At 44.6% G+C, this 22236-nt stretch overlaps 1 protein-coding gene across 8 annotated transcripts in view; it reads left to right on the plus strand.

Annotated features, from left to right (window-relative positions):
* Positions 1-22236, plus strand: part of PITPNC1 (phosphatidylinositol transfer protein cytoplasmic 1) — a 318834-nt gene that overhangs the window by 149882 nt on the left and 146716 nt on the right. For all 8 annotated transcript variants that reach the window (XM_021929335.2, XM_021929336.2, XM_003913328.4 and 5 more), the window contains one exon: positions 6675-6823. In XM_021929335.2, coding sequence (XP_021785027.1) covers positions 6675-6823 — 149 coding nt within the window. The remainder of the gene's footprint in view (positions 1-6674; positions 6824-22236) is intronic.

Raw genomic sequence — 22236 nt, forward strand, 5'->3', positions numbered from 1 at the left:
TTCCATCTATCCACATAGCCAGTGTGAGGCAGGGATCACACACATTTCGCAGCTGGGTAAATATGTGATTTCACATTAAATCAGAAGGACAGGTGTTTCTCTGTGCTTGTTAGGTGATGTGGCATCTGCTCATTTTGATGGTAAAGGCCAAAGTAAATAATAAATTCTGTTTCCTGACCTAGGGCCTTGAGGTCCCCAGGCAGGGAGTAACACCACCCAATTTGGGAATCTACATTGCAAAGCCATGGTTCCCACTGTTCACCTTGTGATGTTTGGAAATGGTATTGGGACTAATGGAGGGAAAGAAAGAGGACAGGAAGGGAGGGCATAGAGATGGGTTGGCAGGAAGATGGCACCCACTTGGTGCTTTAGGGTAGGGGGTTATGGGAGGCTGGTTTTGCAGAAACTCTGAGACACGGCAGCTGGGGAAGAGTGAAGTGAAAATCAGTCATAACTTAGAGCTCTGCTGACCCTAAAACTTTGGATCCAGTATTTCTTCAGGAATGGCTGATGTTGAAGGTATTGTTAGCACTCATTTGATAATCCCTTACTGTACTCAGAAGTTTTGGCTTGGGGTTGCCTTTTTTAAAAATCAAGGTTCAAGATTAAATGACTCGGCTGGGTGCAGTGGCTCACGCCCATAATCCCAGCACTTTGGGAGGCTGAGGTGGGAGGATCACCAGAGGTCAGGAGTTCAAGATCAGCCTGGCCAACCTGGTGAAACCCTATTTCTACTAAAAAAAAAACCAATAATAATACAAAAATTAGCCAGGCATGGTGGCGTGTGCCTGTAATCCCAGCTACTTGGGAGGCTGAGGCAGGAGAATTGCTTGAACCTGGGAGGCAGAGGTTGCAGTGAGCCAAGATTGCACCACTGCACTCCACCTGGGTGACTCTGTCTCAAAAAAATATATATATATATATATATATAAAAGAGTTTGCAAAAGTTCAAACTAATGAAACTGCTGGGCTTCTTCAGCACATTATGCAGCTCTGCCTTGCCTCAAATTTTGCAGCTCTATCAAGTATACAGTGCAGTGTGTGGGGAAAGATCTGGATCCCATGATGTTTTTGACTATGGAGGTAATTATTTGGAGTCGCTGTTGTGACGATAACTCACAGAGGTTCAGTCTGCAGCATGGAACTGTCTCTAGTCATGATTGCCTGTAATGATGATTACCCAAACTCTGGCATTATAACAATAGATTTTACAAAGTTAGAGCATAATTGCTCCACCATTCCTTACATGTGCACATACTCAACAACTTTGATCTTTCAATCAGATTTTTGTTATTCATCTTCTGCAATAGCAAAGGTCAGAGGCAGTAGCTTTCTGCCACCTCCCTCCCCACTTTTTAAATTATAATGAGGCCTAGATTTTTAAAGCATTTAACTTGGTAAAGAAATAAGAGCTGAAGTTGTGTGGACTAGAATGAGTACAGGCCTCTGGGGGTCAGAATCCCAATTCTGACGTCTAGAAACTCCGTAACACGGAGAGAGTCTTCAACCTCTCTGCGACTCACCTTCCTCGTCTGTCAATACCCACTTGGCCAAATCATTGAGAGATTAGAAATGAATATAGGCGGCCGTGCGCGGTGGCTCATGCCTGTAATCCCAGCACTTTGGGAGGCCGAGGCAGGTGGATTACGAAGTCAGGAGTTTGAGACCAGCCTGGCCAACATGGTAAAACCCCGTCTGTACTAAAAATACAAAAATTAGCTGGGTGTGGTGGTGGATGCCTGTAACCTCAGCTATTTGGGGTGACTGAGCAGAGAATTGCTTGAACCCAGGAAGTGGAGGTTGCAGTGAGCTGAGATCTCGCCACTGCACTCCAGCCTGGGAGACAGCAAGACTCCATCTCAAAAAAAAAAAAAAAGGAATATAGGCCGGGTGCAGTGGCTCACGCCTGTAATCCCAGCACTTTAGGAGGCCAAAGTGGGAAAATTGCTTAAGGCCAGGAGTTGGAGACTAACATAATGAGACCATGTCTGTACAAAAGTTAAAAAATAAAAATCAACTGGTGTGGTGGCACACTTCTGTAGTCCCAGCCACTCGAGGGGCTGAGACAGGAGGATCGCTTGAGCCCAGGAAGTCGAGGCTGAGGTGAGCCACTGAACTCTAGCCTGGGTGACAGGGTAAGACCCTGCTGCTTTTAATTTTTTTAAATTTTTTATTTATTTTATGTACTTAGTTGTGTGTGCGTGTGTGTGTGTGGTTTTTGGTTTGTTTTTTTTTTTTTAAGACAAAGTCTCCCTCTGTCACCCAGGCTGGAGTGCAGTGGCGTGATCTCGGCTCACTGCAACCTCCACCTCCTGGGTTTGAGTGATTCTCCTGCCTCTGCCTCCTGATTAACTGGGATTATAGGTGTGTGCCACCACACCTGGCTAATTTTTGTATTTTTAGTAGAGACGGGGTTTTGCCATGTTGACCAGGCTGGTCTTGAACTCCTTACCTCAGGTGATCCGCCTGCCTCGGCCTCCCAGAGTGCTGGAATTACAGGCATGAGTCGCCATGCCCAGCCAGACCCTGTCTCTTTTAAAAGAAAGGCAAAAGAAATATAAAGTACTTAATCAGTACCTTGCACTAATGGGCAATGAATAAAGTGATGCTATATCATCATCATCATCATCATCATCATCAATTCTATGATCAATTATCAGGCTTTCAAGGCTTTAGAATCTTTCTATGTCTTTGGATGTTGTGGCCTTTATGCAACACACAAGCTTGTTTGGAGCTGGTGGTCAGGGATATGGTATTTTCACTAAGTTAGGGATGGAGCTTTATAAGAAATCAGTGTAAAGGAGGAAAAAAGAAACAGGCGTCCTAAAGACATAACGTGTATTGCTGAGCAAGTGCTGATGTCTGCCTTCGCCACCTTCTGCTACAACGGTTCTCAGCATTTACGTGCATTTCAGAAAGATTCCCATTCTCTTCTCCCCAGAGTCTGAATGGAGAAGGTCTGGAAGAACCTGAGATTCAGCATTTTTAGGAGTGTCTCTGGAGATTTTGAAACAGGTGGTTTAAGGACTTTCTGTCTCTTCTCCCTCCCCCAGATGAGGAAGTGCTGCTTGTGTCTGCGAGTCAATATGAGAGTTAAAAAAAACAACAAAACCACTGCTCCTGGAATGGTCCAGTTCCCATGGCCACGACCAGCAAAGTGGGCCTGATTTCCTCAGGAGGGGAAGAAGTGACGGCTGCAGAGTCCTTGACCACCTCGGTGTCTGGGCTCGAGCATCCTGCCACCCCCAGCGTCTGCAGGTCACCCCCAGACTGACGCCATCTCAGTGAGCTAATGCCAGTGTCTGCCCTGCGCCGGCTCATTCAGCAGCCACTGGAATGATCAATGAGGCCGGCCACCCGGCCCTCCATCGGCTGGGCTGCCGGTGAATCAGCTGCCTCAGCCATTCGCATCTCCACTGAGCAGGAAGTGCTCGAGCTGAGCCAGCCAGGGCTGACTGGCGTCTGGCTAATGGCTTTTCTATGTCATGCACTGACCTTGATCCCATATGTTTTTCATACGTGAGTGGGTTGGAGCGCCTGAAGATGGTCCAGTGGTGGAAATAACTCGTCTGCCAAGCCCCTCACCGAGGTCCTGGGCAGTACTTTGGTTTAGGGGTATCTGCTTCTGAAGCAGAAACAGTGCTTTTGTTTAAATTGAGGTGAAATTCACATAGCATAAAATCAGCCAGGTTAAAGGGAACAAGCGGTGGCATCTGGTGCGTTCACAATGTTGTGCAAAACCACCTCTATCCAAAAACACCTTCATTGCCCCAGAAGGAATCCCTGTACCTGTTGTGTGAGTGTACTAGGGCTGCTGTAACGAAGTGACACAAACTGGGTGGCTTCGACAACAGAAATTTGGGGCCAGGAACGGTGGCTCATGCCTGTGATCCCAGCACTTCGGGAGGCCGAGGTGGGTGGATCATTTGAGGTCAGGAGTTCAAGACCAGCCTGGCCAACATGGTGAAACCACATCTCTACTAAAGCTATAAAAATTAGTCGGGTGGTGGTGGCACATGCCTGTAGTCCCAGCTGCTTGGGAGGCTGAGGCAGGAGAATCACTTGAGCCTTGTAGGCGGAGGTTGCGGTGAGCCAAGATCACACCACTGCATTCCAGTCTGGGCGACAGAGTGATACCCTGTCTCAGAACAAACAAACAAACAAACAAACAAAAAGAAATTTACTGTCTCACAATTCTGGAGGCTAGAAGTTTGAAATCAAGGTGTCAGCAGGCTTGGTTCCTTCTGGAGGCTGTGAGGGAAGGATCTGGTTTGGACCTCAACCCTTGGCTTTATAGATGGCCGTTTTTCTCTCCACATCATCTTCCTCTATGCCTGCCTGTGTCCATGTCCAAATTTCCCTTTATTATAAGGACACCAGGCATTTTGGATAAGGGCCCACCCTAATGACCTCATTTTAACATGATTACCTCTGTAAAGACCCTATCTCCAAATAAGGTCACATTCTGGGTTACTAGGGGTCAGGACTTCACAGTATGTATTTTGGGGGGGACACGATTCAGCCTTTAACAACGTTAAGCAGTTTCAGTACTTTGTTCCGTTCTATGGCTGAATAATATCCCATTGCATGTAAGCATTTATTTTTTGAGCCCCAAGTACAAAGCAACTGTCAGTGAAATCTCCACCCCCTGGGTAGTGTGTGCCCGTCTGTATAAGGTGGCATGTTGATCTCACAGGTATAGCTCACAAATCTGCAATCTGTAAACTTTTTCTTACTGTCTTCCTCCTTGAAAAAGTGTGAGCCTTTATGAGCAAAAGTCAAAGCAGTACTGGACTAAGGGAAGAGAGGTCAAGCTTTTGATCCTAAAATTAATTTTAAAAATTGATTTCAGGCTGGGCACAGTGGCTCACGCCTGTAATCCCAGCACTTTGGGAGGCTGAAACGGGCAAATTACTTGAGCCCAGGAGTTCAAGACCAGCCTAGGCAACATGGGGAGTCCCCGTCTCTACAAAAAATACAAAAATTAGCTGGGCATGGTGGCATGCACCTGTAGTCCCAGCTGCTTGAGAGGCTGAAGTGGGAGGATTGCTTGAGCCTGGGAGGTGGAGGTTGCAATGATCTGAGATCACACCACAGCACTCCAGCCCATGTGACAGAGTGAGACCCTGTCTCAAACAAAAAAAGATGATTTCATCTTTAAATTTTATTTTTCCTTTTCCTAGTCTTATCCCCAGCACTCCCCACTTCCTGCAAGCACAGGTGCACACACACAGACCCGTGCACTCATACGTTCACATTAAGAGTATTTTCATGTGACCATTCTGGCGAGGGGCGTGGCACAGATAGGAGACACCGGCCTTTGAGAAGACCCAGACAGCAGCTTGCTTCCATTGTCATGGTTACTGGGCTCAGTCCCTAGGGCTGGCTGCAGACCAGAGCCTTTCAGAGCGTCTCCACACTCCCGTCCCTGCTCCTGCCTGAGAATGAGAGAGAGACCTTCGGGCACATGTGTCTTCTCAGCTGTGAAACTAACTGCACTGTTGACTTGTACATTTCATCGGCCCCCTTAATTTAAAATCTGTTTCTGTCTCTTATACAGACAAACAGGGGACTCGAATCCCTGCAGATTCTTAGGGAATAACCCCGAGTCCTCATTAGTTTGTTGCAGACTCAGGCCCCGCTCCGCCATCCCAGAGGCGTCGGTGGTCATGACCCAGTGTCTGTCTCTAGTAGGGACGGCAGCAGGATCGCATCGTCCTGCATCCTGACTCTGAGCAGGGTTGTGCCTCATGCAAAAGTTGTTTAGTTTCCTCCTTCCTCTCTCCCCACCCCCAGCTCTCTCTTTTCCATCAAGTTCATTTTGCCACTTTGAAAGTCCACTGGGGGAAGAAATGCCTGCTGGCCCTAGGGTTTTCAGAGAGGCAGGAAGGCAGATAGAATAGCTCATACAGGAAGAAAGGACAGAAAATGTTCATATAGTAGGCTGAGCATTTTAGGGTAAGATAGGTGACTTTTGGGGCCTTGGACTGGAAGGCTCCACACTTTTCATGGAATTGGCTGAAAAGGAGCTAAAGGTGCTGTAGGTGGTCCTCGGCAAGGAGCAGCCTTCGGGGGCTCAGATTCTGAACCTTGGCTCCGCTCATGGTGGGGCCTGGGCCTCTGGAGCTTTGAAAAGCTTCCAGGTGATTCTAATATCCAGCCACCTTTGAGAACCGCTGTTCTAGGGGACAGAGGCTTCCGGGAGAATTGTGCATTTTGAGAGAGGGAGGATAGAAAAAGTAGATATCTAATGCTCCGTGTTCAGCAATGCCGCTAATTAAGCAGAAAGCAAGGGCAGAAATCACACACCCTTGGCTGTCTTAGGCCAAGCAGGACTCTAGCTCCATTTAACCCTGTAGAATGCACAGGGAGACTCCAGTGTCCCCCTTCCCACGGTTTCATCGGCTGCCAAAGCTGACAGACTGCCAGCCACCCCGCCGAGCATTTGCCAAGGTGATGGAAAATATTCACGGGAACACTCCGTCTCCACGTTCTACTCACAACTGGTTCTCTCCCTAGCTCCCAAGGAAAAGTAACATGAGGCCCATGTGGCTGCTTTCTCTTCTCAGCAGAAGGTGCTGATGTTATTAGAGGCTCGCCAAGCCTTGGTTGGAGGGGGATGTCAGGGGCATGCTGTGGGGGCTGACCTTTCTGTCTCTGACTCTGTTTTGTAGTACAAAATTGGACAGCTGTACATGATCAGCAAACACAGCCATGAACAGAGTGACCGGGGAGAAGGGGTGGAGGTCGTCCAGAATGAGCCTTTTGAGGACCCTCACCATGGCAACGGGCAGTTCACCGAGAAACGGGTGTATCTCAACAGGTGAGTCATGGCAGCCTGCGTTCTGCCCAGGAGCCCCTGCCCACCTGACCCCCTGGTGTGACAGTGAGGCTGTGGGTGTCTGGGATGAAAAGGTCACTTGGAAAGTAACTACATCCACAGTCTACAACCACCAATCTCATTGCTTTTGAAAGCAGAATCTGCCTGGCCAGGTGCGGTGGCTCACACTTGTAATCCCAGCACTTTGGGAGGCTGAAGGTGGTAGATCACTTTAGGGCAGGTGTTCGAAACCAGCCTGGGTAACATGGCAAAACTCCATCTCTACTAAAAATGCAAAAATTAGCTGGGCATGGTGGTGTGCATCTATACTACTCGGAAGGCTGAGGTGGGAGGATCACTTGAGCCTGGGAGGTTAAGGGCTGCAGTGAGCCAAGATCATGCCACTGTACTCCAGCTTGGGCGACACAGTGAGACCTTATCTCAAAAAAGAAAAAAAAAAAAAAAAAGAAAAGAAAAAGAAAAAAAAAGAAATATATTTTGTTGAAATTAACTGTCTGTTCCAGCAAACAAGTCTTATGTCAGCCATTTCATGAATACTTTTACCCCTACCTATGGCCTCTCTGATTGGCCCATATGTGATTATCCAGAAAGTGTTTCCAATGCCCCTAGCTGGGCAGTGCCCCAGTTTATTCACTGACACCAGTGACTGTCCATTCTCAGGGCCTCGGACATGATCAGACGTCTCTGAGAGGAACCATATTTAGAGTCCCATTCTCGCCTTGGCCCCACTACCCAGCAGCTTGAATTGGACTATTCCTTCTTGATGGGAGACTTTGGTTCCTGTCACTAGGGTGGATGGAAGTCTCCCAGACCCGTGTCCTGACAGTGAAGGGCATGAGCTGATTAAACTGATGTTTTAATTTGCCCAGAGATGCAGTACCAGGGAATTCCTGAGTCACGATGAAATGCAAATGAGATTGATCCCATTCATCTATTAGTAGCTGTGAATTCCCAGGCTTTGGAACCAGTTCAGTGTCCAGCCAGCTGTTGATTTGCAGGGGCAACTGAGCTCTGGGTCTGGCCTGGGCATGCTTTCTTTATAGAGACAGGTTTCTCAATATGCTGCTTCGGCATTCTTAGTGTGGAGGGTGTAAATCAAATCCTGAGCAGGTTTCTCCTTGGGGATCACCTCTGCAGGGCAAAGAGAAGTGAGGGAGATGCAGGAAAATAGAAACCGATGGAAAATTCCATTTCTTGGCATACAATTGCATTCTCTCAAGTTATTACCTGGAGAATGTTCCTTATATATGAAAATCAGGAAGAATTTTAGGAACTTTATAAGTTTTGCTGAAACAAAATAAGAAGCATCCAGCTGTCCCTGTCATGTCTGTTTTGTCATGTCATATTTATTTCGTATTTATTTAAAAGAAGAGTAATAAACATTAGTAAGAGGGAAAGTTGTTATAAATAGATGTGGACTTCCAGTAATAGTAAGGAAAAAGATTAATGGGGACCCTCCACCACCTCCTATGACAAACAGGATGAAATATAACTATGTAAAGAAGCTGAGCTCAAAACAAAGAAAGGGAAATCCTCTGAGGCTAGAAATAAACAGGCAAACTGAAACCGGAATGGAAAGCAGACCCGCTAATGCTAATGAAGGGCATTGGGGGGACATCAGAAGAGTGTGGGTTCTGACATCTAGGGACTGGGCATGTCATGCCCATGGGGAACAGGAATTAGGGTATCAGGCCCACATAAATGGAAAGTTGAAACTGAGAATCAGGCATAAAAATAATTTTTGACAATCAAAGGCTGAGAGAGTTTACTAACTCTGAGACCCATATTGAAAGAACTACTAAAGGATGTGCTGTAAGAAAGAGGAAACTGAGCCCAGGAAGAAGGAGGGGGAGTTCTAGGAGTAATAATAAATGAAGAAATTGATAAACAACTAGATAAATCTTTGAATGGATGTAGGATGTTTTAAAAACAGTAATAATAAGACAACAATAGCACAGAAGATGGGAGGGTAATAATTATAGTAAAAAGCACTTTAAGGTGCTAATATTGTTTAGGAATTAGAAAAATATTGATGAATTTTAGATTTTCCTTTTTTTTTTCTTTAGGGAATGTGGCTCATCTTAGAGGCTGGAGTGCAGTGACACAATCTCGGCCACAGCCACCACCTCCTGAACTTAAGTGATTCTCATGCCTTAGCCTCCTGAGTAGCTGGGACTACAAATGTGCACCACCACAATGCCTGACTAATTTTTGTATTTTTTAGTAGAGACAGAGTTTCACTATGTTGGCCAGGCTGGTCTTGAACTCCTGACCTCAGAAGCTGGCCTCTGGTACTGCGATTACAGGCATGAGCCCGCATTGCAACTAATTTTAGATTTTCTGAGACAAGTATGCATATTCAAAATATAAAGGTAATCTCTGAAGGGACAGTAAAATAATCCATAACCTCTGAGAGAAAGCATTCTGAAATCCACAGGAAACGAAGCCTACAAAAGCTTGATAAATGAAAACTAGAATTTGAATAGGTAAATAAAATGTCCAAAATACTCACTATAATTAGCCACCCTCGCAGCTAGAGATGGCCATGTGACCTAGTTCTGGCCAATGAGACATAAGATTTTTCCTCCTTGATAAAAAGAGGGATGTTCAAGGAATAACTTTGCTATTCAAAGAGAATCTGTTCTGATGTATCCCCACTTCATGATTTGTGTGTAAGAAAGTGGGGAGTTCAAGCCTGTAATCCCAGCACTTTGGGAGGCGAGGCAGGTAGGATCCTGCAAGATGGAGGTCGAGACCATCCTGGCTAACCCAAGTGAAACCCAGCCTCCTACTAAAAATACAAAATAGCGGGCCGAGGTGGGTGACCTGTAGTCCCAGCTACTCAGGAGAGGCTGAGGCAGGAGAATGGCATTAAACCGGGAGGGCTGCAGTGAGCTGAGATCCGGCCACTGCAGCTCCAGAGCTGGGCAACAGAGACTCATAGGTCTCAAAAAAAAAAAGAAAGAAAGTGCAAATTATGGGGGCTAACTGTTGGAAAGAACACTAATAGTGCCTACCAAGTGAACCTTGATAACAACCTGGACAGTAACCATACCAAAAAGAAACTTATAGGCCAATCTCAGTTGAGAACATAGACATGAAAACACTATATAAAACATTAGCAAATAAAATACCTCAGAAAATAATAATAACAACAATGTATCATGACCTAATCAGATTAACCCCTGAAATTGATGAAATTAACATTTAATAAATCTGTGTACTTATTCGGAGTAAAGTCAGGAACACATTAAGGATCCTTGTTATTACCATGTCTGTTCAACATTGTGTAAAGGTCCTAGCCAATGCAATAAAACAAGAGAGAAATAAAGAGGAAAGGAAGAAACAAAATGATCATTTGCAGATAACATGATTGTCTGATAGAAATTTCAATTTTTTACAGCTGTTGCCATCAATATGAGAATTCAGCAAGATCGTTGGGTACAGTCCATATAGAAAAATCCACAGCATTATTATACAGCAGGAAAAATAGAGAAAATATAATTTAAAACATTCTTATTTATAATAGAAAAAGAAACAAAGTTACCCAGTAATCAGCCTACAAGATATGCAAAATCTTTTTGGAGAAAAACGTAAAACATTTGTGGAAGTCATTTTAAAAGCCCTAGACAAATAGTGAAATATACCATATTCATGGATGGGAAATGTTACAAAGTTGGCATCAAATCTCAAATCAATCTATAAATTTAATAAAATTAACTCAAAATGCCAACATGTTGTTTTTAAAAAAATAGAACTGGTGCTGAGTGGGGTGAGGCTCCAGGTGTAATCATCTCTCATGCTTTGGTCGAGGTGGGAATCATGAGGTCAGGAGATTAGAGACCATCCTAGCTAATATGGTGGAACCCACGTCTCTAGTAAAAATACAAAAATTAGCTGGCGTGGTAGCTGCATACTGTAGTCCCAGCTACTTGGGAGGCTGAGGGAGATCAACCTTAAGACCTAGGTGGAGGTTGCAGTAGGCCAAAGGTCGTTACCCTGCACTCCAGCCTGGGTGACAAGAGCAAGACTCCATCTCAAAAGGGAAAAAAAATAGAACTGGAGAGATATTAGCAGAATATGAACAATTTGGAAAGCTGAAGGAGGGACTTGACCTACCAGATGTCATTATAAAGCTAATTAACTAATTGCCTAAGTAATTATATAAGTAATTAAGGCAGTGGGGTACTAGAGCAGAGTTAAACAAACTCATGGAACAAAGTAGCCCCAAAACAGATCCAAGCCATTATTAGTGCTTTGTATTTAACAGAGCTGGCATAAAATTATTGAGGGGAAGATGAACTCCTCAGTATATGATGTTGAGATGACTAGTATTCTAATTGGAAGAATGACTAGAGCTCTCCTTCACACTACACACACAAATAAACTCCATGGCTGGGCGTGGTGGCTCATTCCTGTAATCCCAACAATTTGAGAGGCCAAGGTGGGAGGATCAACTGAGCCTGGGATTTCAAGACTGGACTGGGCAACATGGTGAAACCCCATCTCTACAGAGAATACAGAAATTAGCCAGGTGTGGTGGCACACACCTGTGGTCCCAGCTATTCAGGAGGCTGAAGTGGGAAGATTGTTTGAGCCCTAGAGGTGGAGGTTGCAGTGAGCCAAGATCACGCCACTGCACTCTAGCCTGGACAACAGAGCAAGACCCTGTCTCAATAAATAAATAAATAAATAAATTCCAGATTGATTAAAAACTTAAATGTGAAAAAATCAAAAGAAAATATATGCAAATAGCTATATTATTTGGATAGTAGACTAGGACTAATTAAATAAAACATAAATAAATGCAATCATTAATATTACAATGCTAAAATTAAGAGCCTTTGCATAGCAAAAAACACACACATAAAAAGTTTAAAAAAAAAAAAACCTTTGCATAGCGAAAGACACCAAAATTAAAAGAACCATCCCTGGGCCGGGCGCAGTGGCTCACGCCTGTAATCCCAGCACTTTGGGAGGCCCAGACGGGCGGATCACGAGGTCAGGAGATCGGAGACCATCCTGGCTAACATGGTGAAACCCCGTCTCTACTAAAATACAAAAAAAATTAGCCGGGCGTGGTGGCGGGCACCTGTAGTCCCAGCTACTCGGGAGGCTGAGGCAGGAGAATGGCGTGAACCGGGGAGGCGGAGCTTGCAGTGAGCCGAGATAGTGCCACTGCACTCCAGCCTGGGCGACAGAGTGAGACTCTGTCTCAAAAAAAAAAAAAAAAAAAAAAGAACCATCCCTGCCTGGAAGTAAGTATTTGAAAATGCACATATAGACCAAGGACTAGTATTTAATTGAAAAAAAAAAAAAAAACAACTCTTAGAGATCCTTTTTTTTTCACTTTGAAAAAAAAAAGACAAAATAATCCAATCAAAAGATGGGCAAAGAATTGAACATGCAATTCAGAAAAAAGGAAATGTGAATGGGTAATATATACATGAAAAAAGTTCTCACCTTATTAGAAAACAGGAAAACACAAAATAAAACAGCAATAGCATCCTCTTTTACACACATCAGATGGACAAAAATTTTAAAAATCTGCTAATGTCAGGTGTTCACAAAGATACGCGAAAACAACTCACTTCCAATGCTAGTAGGAGATATAAACTGATATCACCTCTTTAGAGAGCAGTGAACAGCAACTGGAAAAGTTGAAAACATATATACATTCCACTTAACAATTATATTTCTAGGTAGAGCCCTAGAAAAATTCTTGCACTGTACACAAGGAGACATTTACCAGGAGATTAGTCCTAATGCTGTATGCAATAGAAAAGAAATGGAAGCGATTCAAATATCTGCGAATGGGAATACATTATGGCACATTCACATAGTGGAAAATTCCACAGCAGTTCAACTTAATGAACCAGACATACTTTGATAAATTTCAAATGCACAGCATAATGTGCAATATATCAGCTGCAAAAAACAAAAACAAGGCCGGGTGCGGTGGCTCACGCCTATAATCTCAGCACTTTGGGAGGCTGAGACGGACGGATCATGAGGTCAGGAGATTGAGACCATCCTGTCTAACATGGTGAAACCCCATCTCTACTAAAAATATAAAAAATTGGCCAGGCGTGGTGGCGGGCGCCTGTAGTCCCAGCTACTCGGGAGGCTGAGGCAGGAGAATGGCATGAAGCCGGGAGGCAGAGGTTGCAGTGAGTTGAGATCGCACCACTGCACTTGAGCCTGGGCGACAGAGCGAGACTCCGTCTCAAAAAAGAAACAAAAAACAAATGTATATACACACATATAATATGATGCCATTTATATCTATTTTAAAGATACACATAATATTACTACATTTATAGATATTGTTTACAGACAACCACATATGTAATAAAAGCATCAAAACATGGAGAAACCACCCTCAAGTTGTGGTTACCTTTGGGAAGAGAGAGGAATGAGTTGGCATGAGAGGAAACTTTACCTGTATCTACAACATTTTATTTATTTTATTTTATTTTATATATTTTTTTGAGATGGAGTCTTGCTCTGTCGCCCAGGCTGGAGTGCAGTGGCATGATCTTGGCTCATTGCAATCTCCACCTCCTGGGCTCAAGAGATACTCGTGCCTCAGCCTCCTGAGTAGCTGGGATTACAGGCGTGTGCGCCCACGCCTGGCTAATTTTTGTATTTTTTAGTAGAGATGACATTTCATCGTGTTGGCCAGGCTGGTTTCAAACTCCTTACCTCAAGTGATCCTCCCACCTTGGCCTCCCAAAGTGCTGGGATTACAGGTGTGAGCCATCACACCCGGCCTATTCGTTTTTTTAAAAGAAGAAAGTTCATCACAAATATAGGGAAATGTTAATTTGTTAAATCTGAATGGTAATGTTAAAATTCAGAAGTGTACACCAAAAATGGTCTATTTTACTGTAATTTAAAAATAAAATCGAAAATATAAATTCTGGGTGGCAGATACATGCATGTCTGTTACCTTTCTCTTGATTTTTTATGTATGTGAAATTCTCCACAATTAAACATAATATTTTAAAAGTAAATTAGGTGAAGAAATGGAACCTGCTTACTGTCAAAATTGGGTGGATTAGTGACTGATTGAATAACAAAAGGTACGGATGATGGATAGTGGCAACCAGGAGAGAAAATTCTATGTGTAACTTAGAAAATAATGTGATTTAGTAATGTGACTCAGAAGTCTGAACTTGGTCCTATTGGATTTTTTTTTTTTTTTTAGATGGAGTCTTGCTGTGTTGCCCAGGCTGGAGTGCAGTGGCGCAATCTCAGCTCACTGCAAGCTCTGCCTCCCGGGTTCACACCATTTGCCTGCCTCAGCCTCCCAAGTAGCTGGGACTACAGACATCCACCATTATGCCCAGCTAATTTTTTTGTATTTTTTAGTAGAGACAGGGTTTCACCATATTAACTAGGATGGTCTCGATCTCCTGACCTCGTGATCCACCCGCCCCGGCCTTCCGAAGTGCTGGGATTACAGGCGTGAGCCACCGCGCCCGGCCGGTCCTACTGGATTTTTTAAGCCAACATCTGGCTAAATATCTAGAAGATATCCATACCCTTGAGAAACCCACAGCCAGGAAGGGTGATAACTTTAAAAGATTGAGTGAGGGCTAGGCACGATGGCTCACACCTGTAATCCCAGCACTTTGGGAGGCCAAGGCAGATGGATCACTTGAGGTCAGGAGTTCGAGACCAGCCTAGCCAACATGGTGAAACCCCACCTGCTAAAAATACAAAAATTTGCCAGGAGCGGTGGCAGGCACCTGTAATCCCAGCTACTCAGGAGACTGAGGCGTGAAAATCGCTTGAGCCTGGGAGCCTGAGGTTGCAGAGAGCCAAGATTGCATCACTGCACTCTAGCCTGGGGGACAGAGCCAGATTCTGTTTCAAAAAATAATAATAAAAATAAAAATAAATAAAATAAAAGACTGAGTGAGGATCCAGAAAAACTTCAGTAGTTTGGAATTACAGGCCATTTTCTATCAAGATGAAATTAAATAGGGGCAAGTGTATGGTCTTATCTTTGGATCCCAAAATACAAATTATGTAAGTATGGGATGAAATACTAATAACTTTGCAATGGCCTGTTTGAAAGAAATACAGTAATTTTAGTTGACAATTCAATATGAAGCAATTATACATATATATATACACACACACATATACATACACAATAATTTATGAGTGTGTATGTAATAGATATACAGCTGCAAACATTATTCTTCAACTGCATCAATAAAAGTAAAGTAAAATATCTAAAACCATGTACTTGATAATCCTGCCCAATTTTCCACTAGTCAAAACATACTCGGAATATTTTTATCTGTTCCTAAATGGCACATTTTAAAATGGATATAGACAAACTATATCTAGTAACTCAAGAACTAGAAACTCAAGTGATAGAACGACTGAAGAAATCAAGGATACTTAACCTGGAAAAGCTAGACTTGGGTGTATCATGGTGCCATTAGATGGAGAAGAATCAGAACTATGTACGCCACAAGACCTCGCTTAGCAGGACCAATGGGACCAAGACCGGTGGGTAGGAATGCCAGGAGAAAGACTTCGGCTCAGGTTAAGGAAGACATTTCCAAGCACACAAACCATCTCAGAATGCCTTACAGTGGATTTTGCTGTTGCTGGAGGTGTTTCAGCAAGAGCGAGACCCTGTTCCTCAGGTTTGTCCTGAAGGAGATTCAGACATCTATTAGGCGGTTGAACATATTGGGTGGCTGGTTAAGGTGGACAACCTGGAAGATCCTTTTCAACCCTAACTTTCGACACTCAGACTATCTATCAGACATTGATTGTCCTGATTCTCTTCCAGCATGCACATGTAACCAATGAGGCACAAGAAAAGAAATATTTTTAGTTACGCTTGCACCATTCTAAACCAGGTCCACCATTTCATAATTTTAAAAAGTTCTTGGCGTATTTGGTAGAGGAGGGATGCATATTTTAGAACCAGTAAGATTATGATTTAGCAAGAGAGAAAGAAAAAAATTGACAGAATATGAATTAGATAAATCCCCATAATCCTACAAGAAAACCAAATCCATTACTTAATCGTCACAACCTAGAGCCACCTCAAGGTGACTCAAGTCCTACATGCATAAGTCATGTGACTGCCTTGTGGGTTGGGCTGCTTCAGAATCGTAATTCATTAAACGAGTATTTGCTGAAATGTACGACGTACAACACATTGTGCAGGCATTGGAGAGAATCCCTTAAGAAATAAGCCATGGTCATGGTTCTTGCCTCCTGATCAAGGTACGGTCCAAGGCCATTTGGTTCCAGTGTTTTCGTAAGTCCACAGGGGAGTGGGTCCTGATTGTTGGACCGGCCGTAACTAAGATGTTCCCAGTGCCCATTTAATAATGTACACAGAGAAATATCATTGACCTATGGACCTGAACACTTGAGCCGGCATAGTGAGTGGATTCTCTTCCTTACATCAATCTGTATGGGAAGTCAAACCACATTCAGAAACTGCCTTATTGATTGCCTAAAGTAATTATTAGAGGCACTGGAAATATTCAAAGCCTGTGTAATCAGAGCCTACTCTCTAGTTAATGTGGAAATGAGAAAGTTGCTCAAAGGGGAGTTAGAGTCAACAATAATTATTATCACTAAGCAAAGAGAGCGTAAACATCCGTCTATCGACCTCTGGTCCGCTTTGGCTGGTGGTTACGTTGTCTATGGGGGATGAGTGGGAGACAGGCCAAAAAGGAGGCGTGAGGCTTTAGCAGTCAAGGTCCACAGTTGCCAGCAAGAGAAACTGAGTCTCTTGAGCAGAGAGGACATTTCATGGAAAGATGTTAGGAGTCCTCAGGATCATCTGGAGGCTTAAGAGTGGGCAGAAATCAACAGCCCCATGATGACAGCCATCTTTAAGCAGAGCCAGATGGCTTCATTCTGCCCCCAGCCATCAGCACCACAGCTGTCCTGAGTAGATCTGAATTGTCCCTTTTTTCTTTCCATCACTTGTTCCAAAATCCCAAACACAAGTGCCCCATTGGGTTCCCAGACGAAGCCCTGGGCTACCAGTGAATGGGAGAAAGGAACTGCTAAACTGTTTCCCGAAGTGGCTGCACTATTTTATATTCCCATCAGGAATGCCATAGGGCTCCAATTTCTCCACATAATCACTGACGCTTGCTATTGTCTGTCTTTCTGATGATAGCCATCCTAGTGGGTGTGAAGTGGTATCTCGTTGTAGTTTTCATTTGCATTTCTCTAATGACTAATGATGTTGAGTGTCTCTTCATGTGTTCATTGGCCATTTGTATATCTTCTTTGGAGAAATGTCTATTCCTTTGCCAGTTTTTTAATTGGGTCTAATGTCCTTTGAAAATGCCATTCATCCTTTTAATACATGCCTCTCATTTCCCAGAGATTGTGAGATTGCTTCATCTGGCCCCCTCCTACAGCATGTGACATACTGTTGATATATTGTAATGGTTGCCTATTATATTTGGTATATGAGTACTAATGCATTAGTACATTTACATTAGTACTAATACAATAATACATTCGGTAGTTGTGCTAGGGCTTTTTTTTTTTTTTTTTTTAGAGGGAGTCTCGCTCTGTCATCCAGGCAGGAGTGCAGTGGCATAATCTTGGCTCACTGCAACCTCTGCTTCCCAGGTACAAGTGATTTTCCCGCCTCAGCCTCCAGAGTAGCTGGGATTACAGGCACCTGCTACCATGCCGGGCTAATTTTTATATATTTAGTAGAGACAGAGTTTCACCATGTTGGTCAGGCTGGTCTCGAACTCCTGACCTCAGGTGATCTGCCCACCTTGGCCTCTCAAAGTGCTGGGATTACAGGCGTGAACCACTGCGCCCAGCCTGTACTTGAGCTTTTGATCCAGTTCAGTTAACCAAGTAAGTAGTATGCCTTGGCTCATCTTCAAAAATCCTGGTTACAACTGGCATCCAAGGAATGGGGGCATGATACAAATCAAATTCTAGAATAGTGATTCTAAATAAAACCTGTCACCCAGAAACATATGAAGGTGGACTTTTCTTTTGTCACCTTTTCTTTTCACTTAATCACTAGCATCTCTCGGATCCCTTCCCACTGAAGCCCAGGAGGGGAGGGAATGGGGGTGGGGGTGGAGGGGCACTGGAGAAAAGATGGAGGCTATTTTTAGGCTTGTTTTTCAGCCATGAAGTGTCATGTTCTTCACCACCCTGGCTGCTGGATTAATTAGGCTGTGCTGGCAGCTGCCAGTCAGGGATGGTTGCCAGCTTCTAACGGTGATTCCGCCTAATGCCTGAATTGATTTTCAGGGAGAGAACATTTTTCCCGCTACGTGGCCCTTGCCTTCCACAGCAATGTCTCCTGGCCTCTGGTGGCTTTGGGTAGGAGAGGATAAAGCTTTCGTAAGTCATGAACCCTTTTTTAACTGATGGGCTTGCAAAACTACCAGCTGGTCCTTTTACCTAACAGCTTGTTGGTAGAACCTTGTGGTCATGGCTTGGGTCTTTCTTTCCCATTTCTGCTTCCTATTCTCCCAGATCTTCTCCAAAATAAGCTCAGTGGCCAGAACTTGTGTGGCTTTGAGAGATTCCACTGCCCGGGCAACAGGCAATAGAGAAAGTGTCAGAGACATAGACTCTGACCAAATAGCTCATTTTCATGCTATTTTCCCAAGAATCTCTATGTTAATTATTAACTTCTAGATATACAAAGACAATATTTAGTCATTCAAACAATATATATTGAGGCCGGGCATGGTGGTTCACGCCTGTAATCCCAGCACTTTGGGAGGGTGAGGCAGGAGGATCCCTTGAGGCCAGGAGTTTGAGATAAGCCTGGGCAATATAGTGAGACTCTGTCTCTACAAAAAGTTTAAGATATAGGCAGGCGTGGTAGCACACTCCTCTAGTCCTAGCTACTCAAGAGGCTGAGGCAGGAGGACTGCCTGAGCGCAAGGGTTCAGGGTTACAGTGAGCTATGTTGGCACCACTGCACTCCAGCCTGGGTGACAAAGTGAGACCCTGCTTCTAAAATATAGGTCTCCCAGCACTTTGGGAGGCCGAGGCAGGCAGATCGCTTGAGGTCAGGAGTTTGAGGCCAGCCTGGCCAAGCTGGTGAAACCCTATCTCTACTAAAAATACAAAAATTAACTGTGTGTGGTGGCATGCCTGTAGTCCCAGCTACTCTGGAGGCTGAGGCATGAGAATTGCTTGAACCCAGGAGGTGGAGGTTGCAGTGAACTGAGATTGCATCACTGCATTCCAGTCTGGGTGACAGAGCAGGACTCTGTCTGAAAATAAATGACATAAAATATGGGTCTCTCTATCCATTTATTTTTTTATTTTTTACCAAAATATATGAGCTGCTGCCCATGCTGTGTTTGAAAGATGGCTCCTTATCTAGTAATAGCTGGTCAAGTTACTTGACTATGTGAATATGTAGACTATATACATAGTCTATACATATATACACACACACACATATACAGGCAGAGAGAGAGACAGAAACACCTGCTGAGCAGCAGGCACCGTTCCAGGTGCTGGGGTTGCAATAGTGAACAGAACAAAGATCCCTGCCCTGGTGGGACTTGCATTCCACTTGGGAGTGACAATGCACAATAGCCATAATAAAGAACAGTATATTGGCCAGCGTGCAGTGGCTCACCCCTATAATCCCAGCACTTTGGGAGGCCGAGGCAGGTGGATCAGGAGGTCAGGAGATTGAGACCATCCTGGCTAACACGATGAAACCCTGTCTCTACGAAAAATACAAAAAAAATTAGCCGGGAGTGGTGTCGTGCGCCTGTAGTCCCAGCTACTCAGGAGGCTGAGGCAGGAGAATCACTTGAATCTGGGAGGTGGAGGTCGTGCCACGCCTGGTTGACAAAGCAAGACTCCATCTCAAAAAAAAAAACAAACCCCAAAAAACCGTATATCGTCTAGAATATATAATTTTATATAGTCTGTATACTTATTTATATTACATATTATTTATATAGGGAGACGATATATATGTACATACACATACATATATATATATATATATATATGTACACACACACATGCACACATAGAAGGTGATAAGTGTTATGGAAAATAATAGAGAACATGAGGTGCTTCCTTCCAACCTTTCAATCCATGCTATCCTATTCTGTCCCTATCTCAGTACTTAGGAACGTGCCAGGGACTCTCATGCTGCCGGGCCCCCTCCCCGTGCTCCTGTGGGAAATCATAGAAACAGAATGCTTAGGCCTGGTTGAGATCTCAGAGGTTTTCCAGGAGGCTTTCCACCTTGGTTCTGCCTCACTGCTGATGGATGATGGTGTGTCCTGTGTCGCCTCGCCAGGGGCTTCTCAGCACACTGGCCACATGACCCTGATGCTGTCCAAGCAGGAGCCTTCCAGGAACCTGCAGGAGGCAGGCCCCTTTTCCCAGAATCCTGACACAAACTGTGTTTTTAAGCAGGGAGGTCGGGGGTGGGGCTGTGAGTCCAAGTTCAAGGAACTCGGTTTCTGGCCAGTCCCTGCGGGGGAGGCCTTGGCAGCCCTGCCTCCCACAGGTGATAGCTCTGGTCCGGAAACTGCTCACTTCCCTACTGCCATATAAACAATTACATTAAGAGCACAACTAAAAGACCAGCCAGAACAATCACTTAGAAGAGTAACTAAATGAATCAGAGCAGCTGGAGAATATATTTTAAGACCCCAGAAATCACTGCACATAGAATTGAATGGGGGCAAATTGATTATGAATCAAACAGATGTCAATTGCCAGTTTCAGTGCAATGAGGAAACAAAAGGTCAGTATATTCCTCCTGGACTATCTTGTGAGAAATGAGGATATGAAGGTAGCAGAGTTCTATTTAAAACGAGCTGCAGTTATTTGAGCATAATCTCGTTGCAGAATGTGGCAGATTTTAGGCACGCTGTCTAGAAGAAAATTCCAGGACTATCTTTTCTGTTGGGAATGTTTAAGTTCTGGTAAAGGCCAGGTGCACTGGCTCATGCCTGTAATCCCAGCATTTCAGGAGGCTGAGATGGGAGGATTGCTTGAGCCCAGGAGTTTGAGACCAGCCTGGGCAACATAGTAAGACCCTATCTCTGCAAGAAAATTTAAAAATTAGCTGGGTGTGATGGTGCATGCCTTTAGTCCCAACTACCAGGGAGGCCAAGGGAGGAGGATCACTTAAGCCCAGGAAGTCGAGGCTGCAGAGGGGCACGATCATGCCACTGCACTCTAGCCTGGGCAACAGAGCGAGACCCTGACTCAAAAGAGAAAAAAGAAAAGAACAAAACAAAATTTCTAGTTAAGACCGCCGTAATGCTGACCCCTGTTGAGAAAATGAAATTAGACTCCATATAAATACGTTTGGCCTAATGGTGCTCAAAACCTCCCGGAACAAAGCCCGAGTGAGCATACATTGCAATGTGACATTAGGTACCGGGGGAATTTTGTGATCATGGGGATTGTAAAGTACCAGAAGCTTCTAATGGAGGGATGATTTAGGTTTCTGCTCCAGAAGCTCTTTAGGAAGTAGGTAAACACCCTTAACCCAAGACCAGTTCAGATTACGCCTGCCCCAGGACCTTCTTATCAAGTCAGCTGTGATTTCGGGAACCTTAGGGAATTTATGACATGAGAGACATCTGCCAGGGTTCTAAACCTTGTTGCTGCTGATGCTTTGGGCTGGATCTTTATTTGCTGTTGTGGGGGGTTGGGGCCTGTCCTGTGCATCATAGGAGGTTGAGCCGCATCCTGGGCCTCTGCTTAGCAGATGCCAGCAGCACCGCCCACCCCACCCCACCTCTGTTGAGACAACCGAAAATTTCCGGACATTGCCAGATGCCTCCTGGGGATGGGGGGAGGGTGGCAAAATCTCCCTCTAGCGAGAACCCCTGTTCTAGGGTGACCAACCATCCCAGTTTGCCTGGAACTGAGGGATTTTCTGGTGGATGGGACTTTCAGTGTTAAAACCAGGGAAGTCGGCCGGGCGCGGTGGCTCAAGCCTGTAATCCCAGCACTTTGGGAGGCCGAGACGGGCGGATCATGAGGTCAGGAGATCGAGACCATCCTGGCTAATACGGTGAAACCCCGTCTCTACTAAAAAATACAAAAAACTAGCCGGGCGAAGTGGCGGGTGCCTGTAGTCCCAGCTACTCGGGAGGCTGAGGCAGGAGAATGGCGTGAACCCGAGAGGAGGAGCTTGCAGTGAGCTGAGATCCGGCCACTGCACTCCAGCCTGGGTGACAGAGCAAGACTCCGTCTCAAAAAAAAAAAAAAAAAAACCAGGGAAGTCTCAGGCAAACCAGATGAGTTGTCCATTTGGCTGTGTCATTGATAGTTTCTATTTCATACCAACGTTTAAAAGTTAAGAATCCAGGCTGGCATGGTAGCTCACACCTGTAATCTCAGCACTTTGG

Source organism: Papio anubis, chromosome 17, assembly GCF_008728515.1.
Source record: "Papio anubis isolate 15944 chromosome 17, Panubis1.0, whole genome shotgun sequence".
NCBI classification, from domain to species: domain Eukaryota; kingdom Metazoa; phylum Chordata; class Mammalia; order Primates; family Cercopithecidae; genus Papio; species Papio anubis.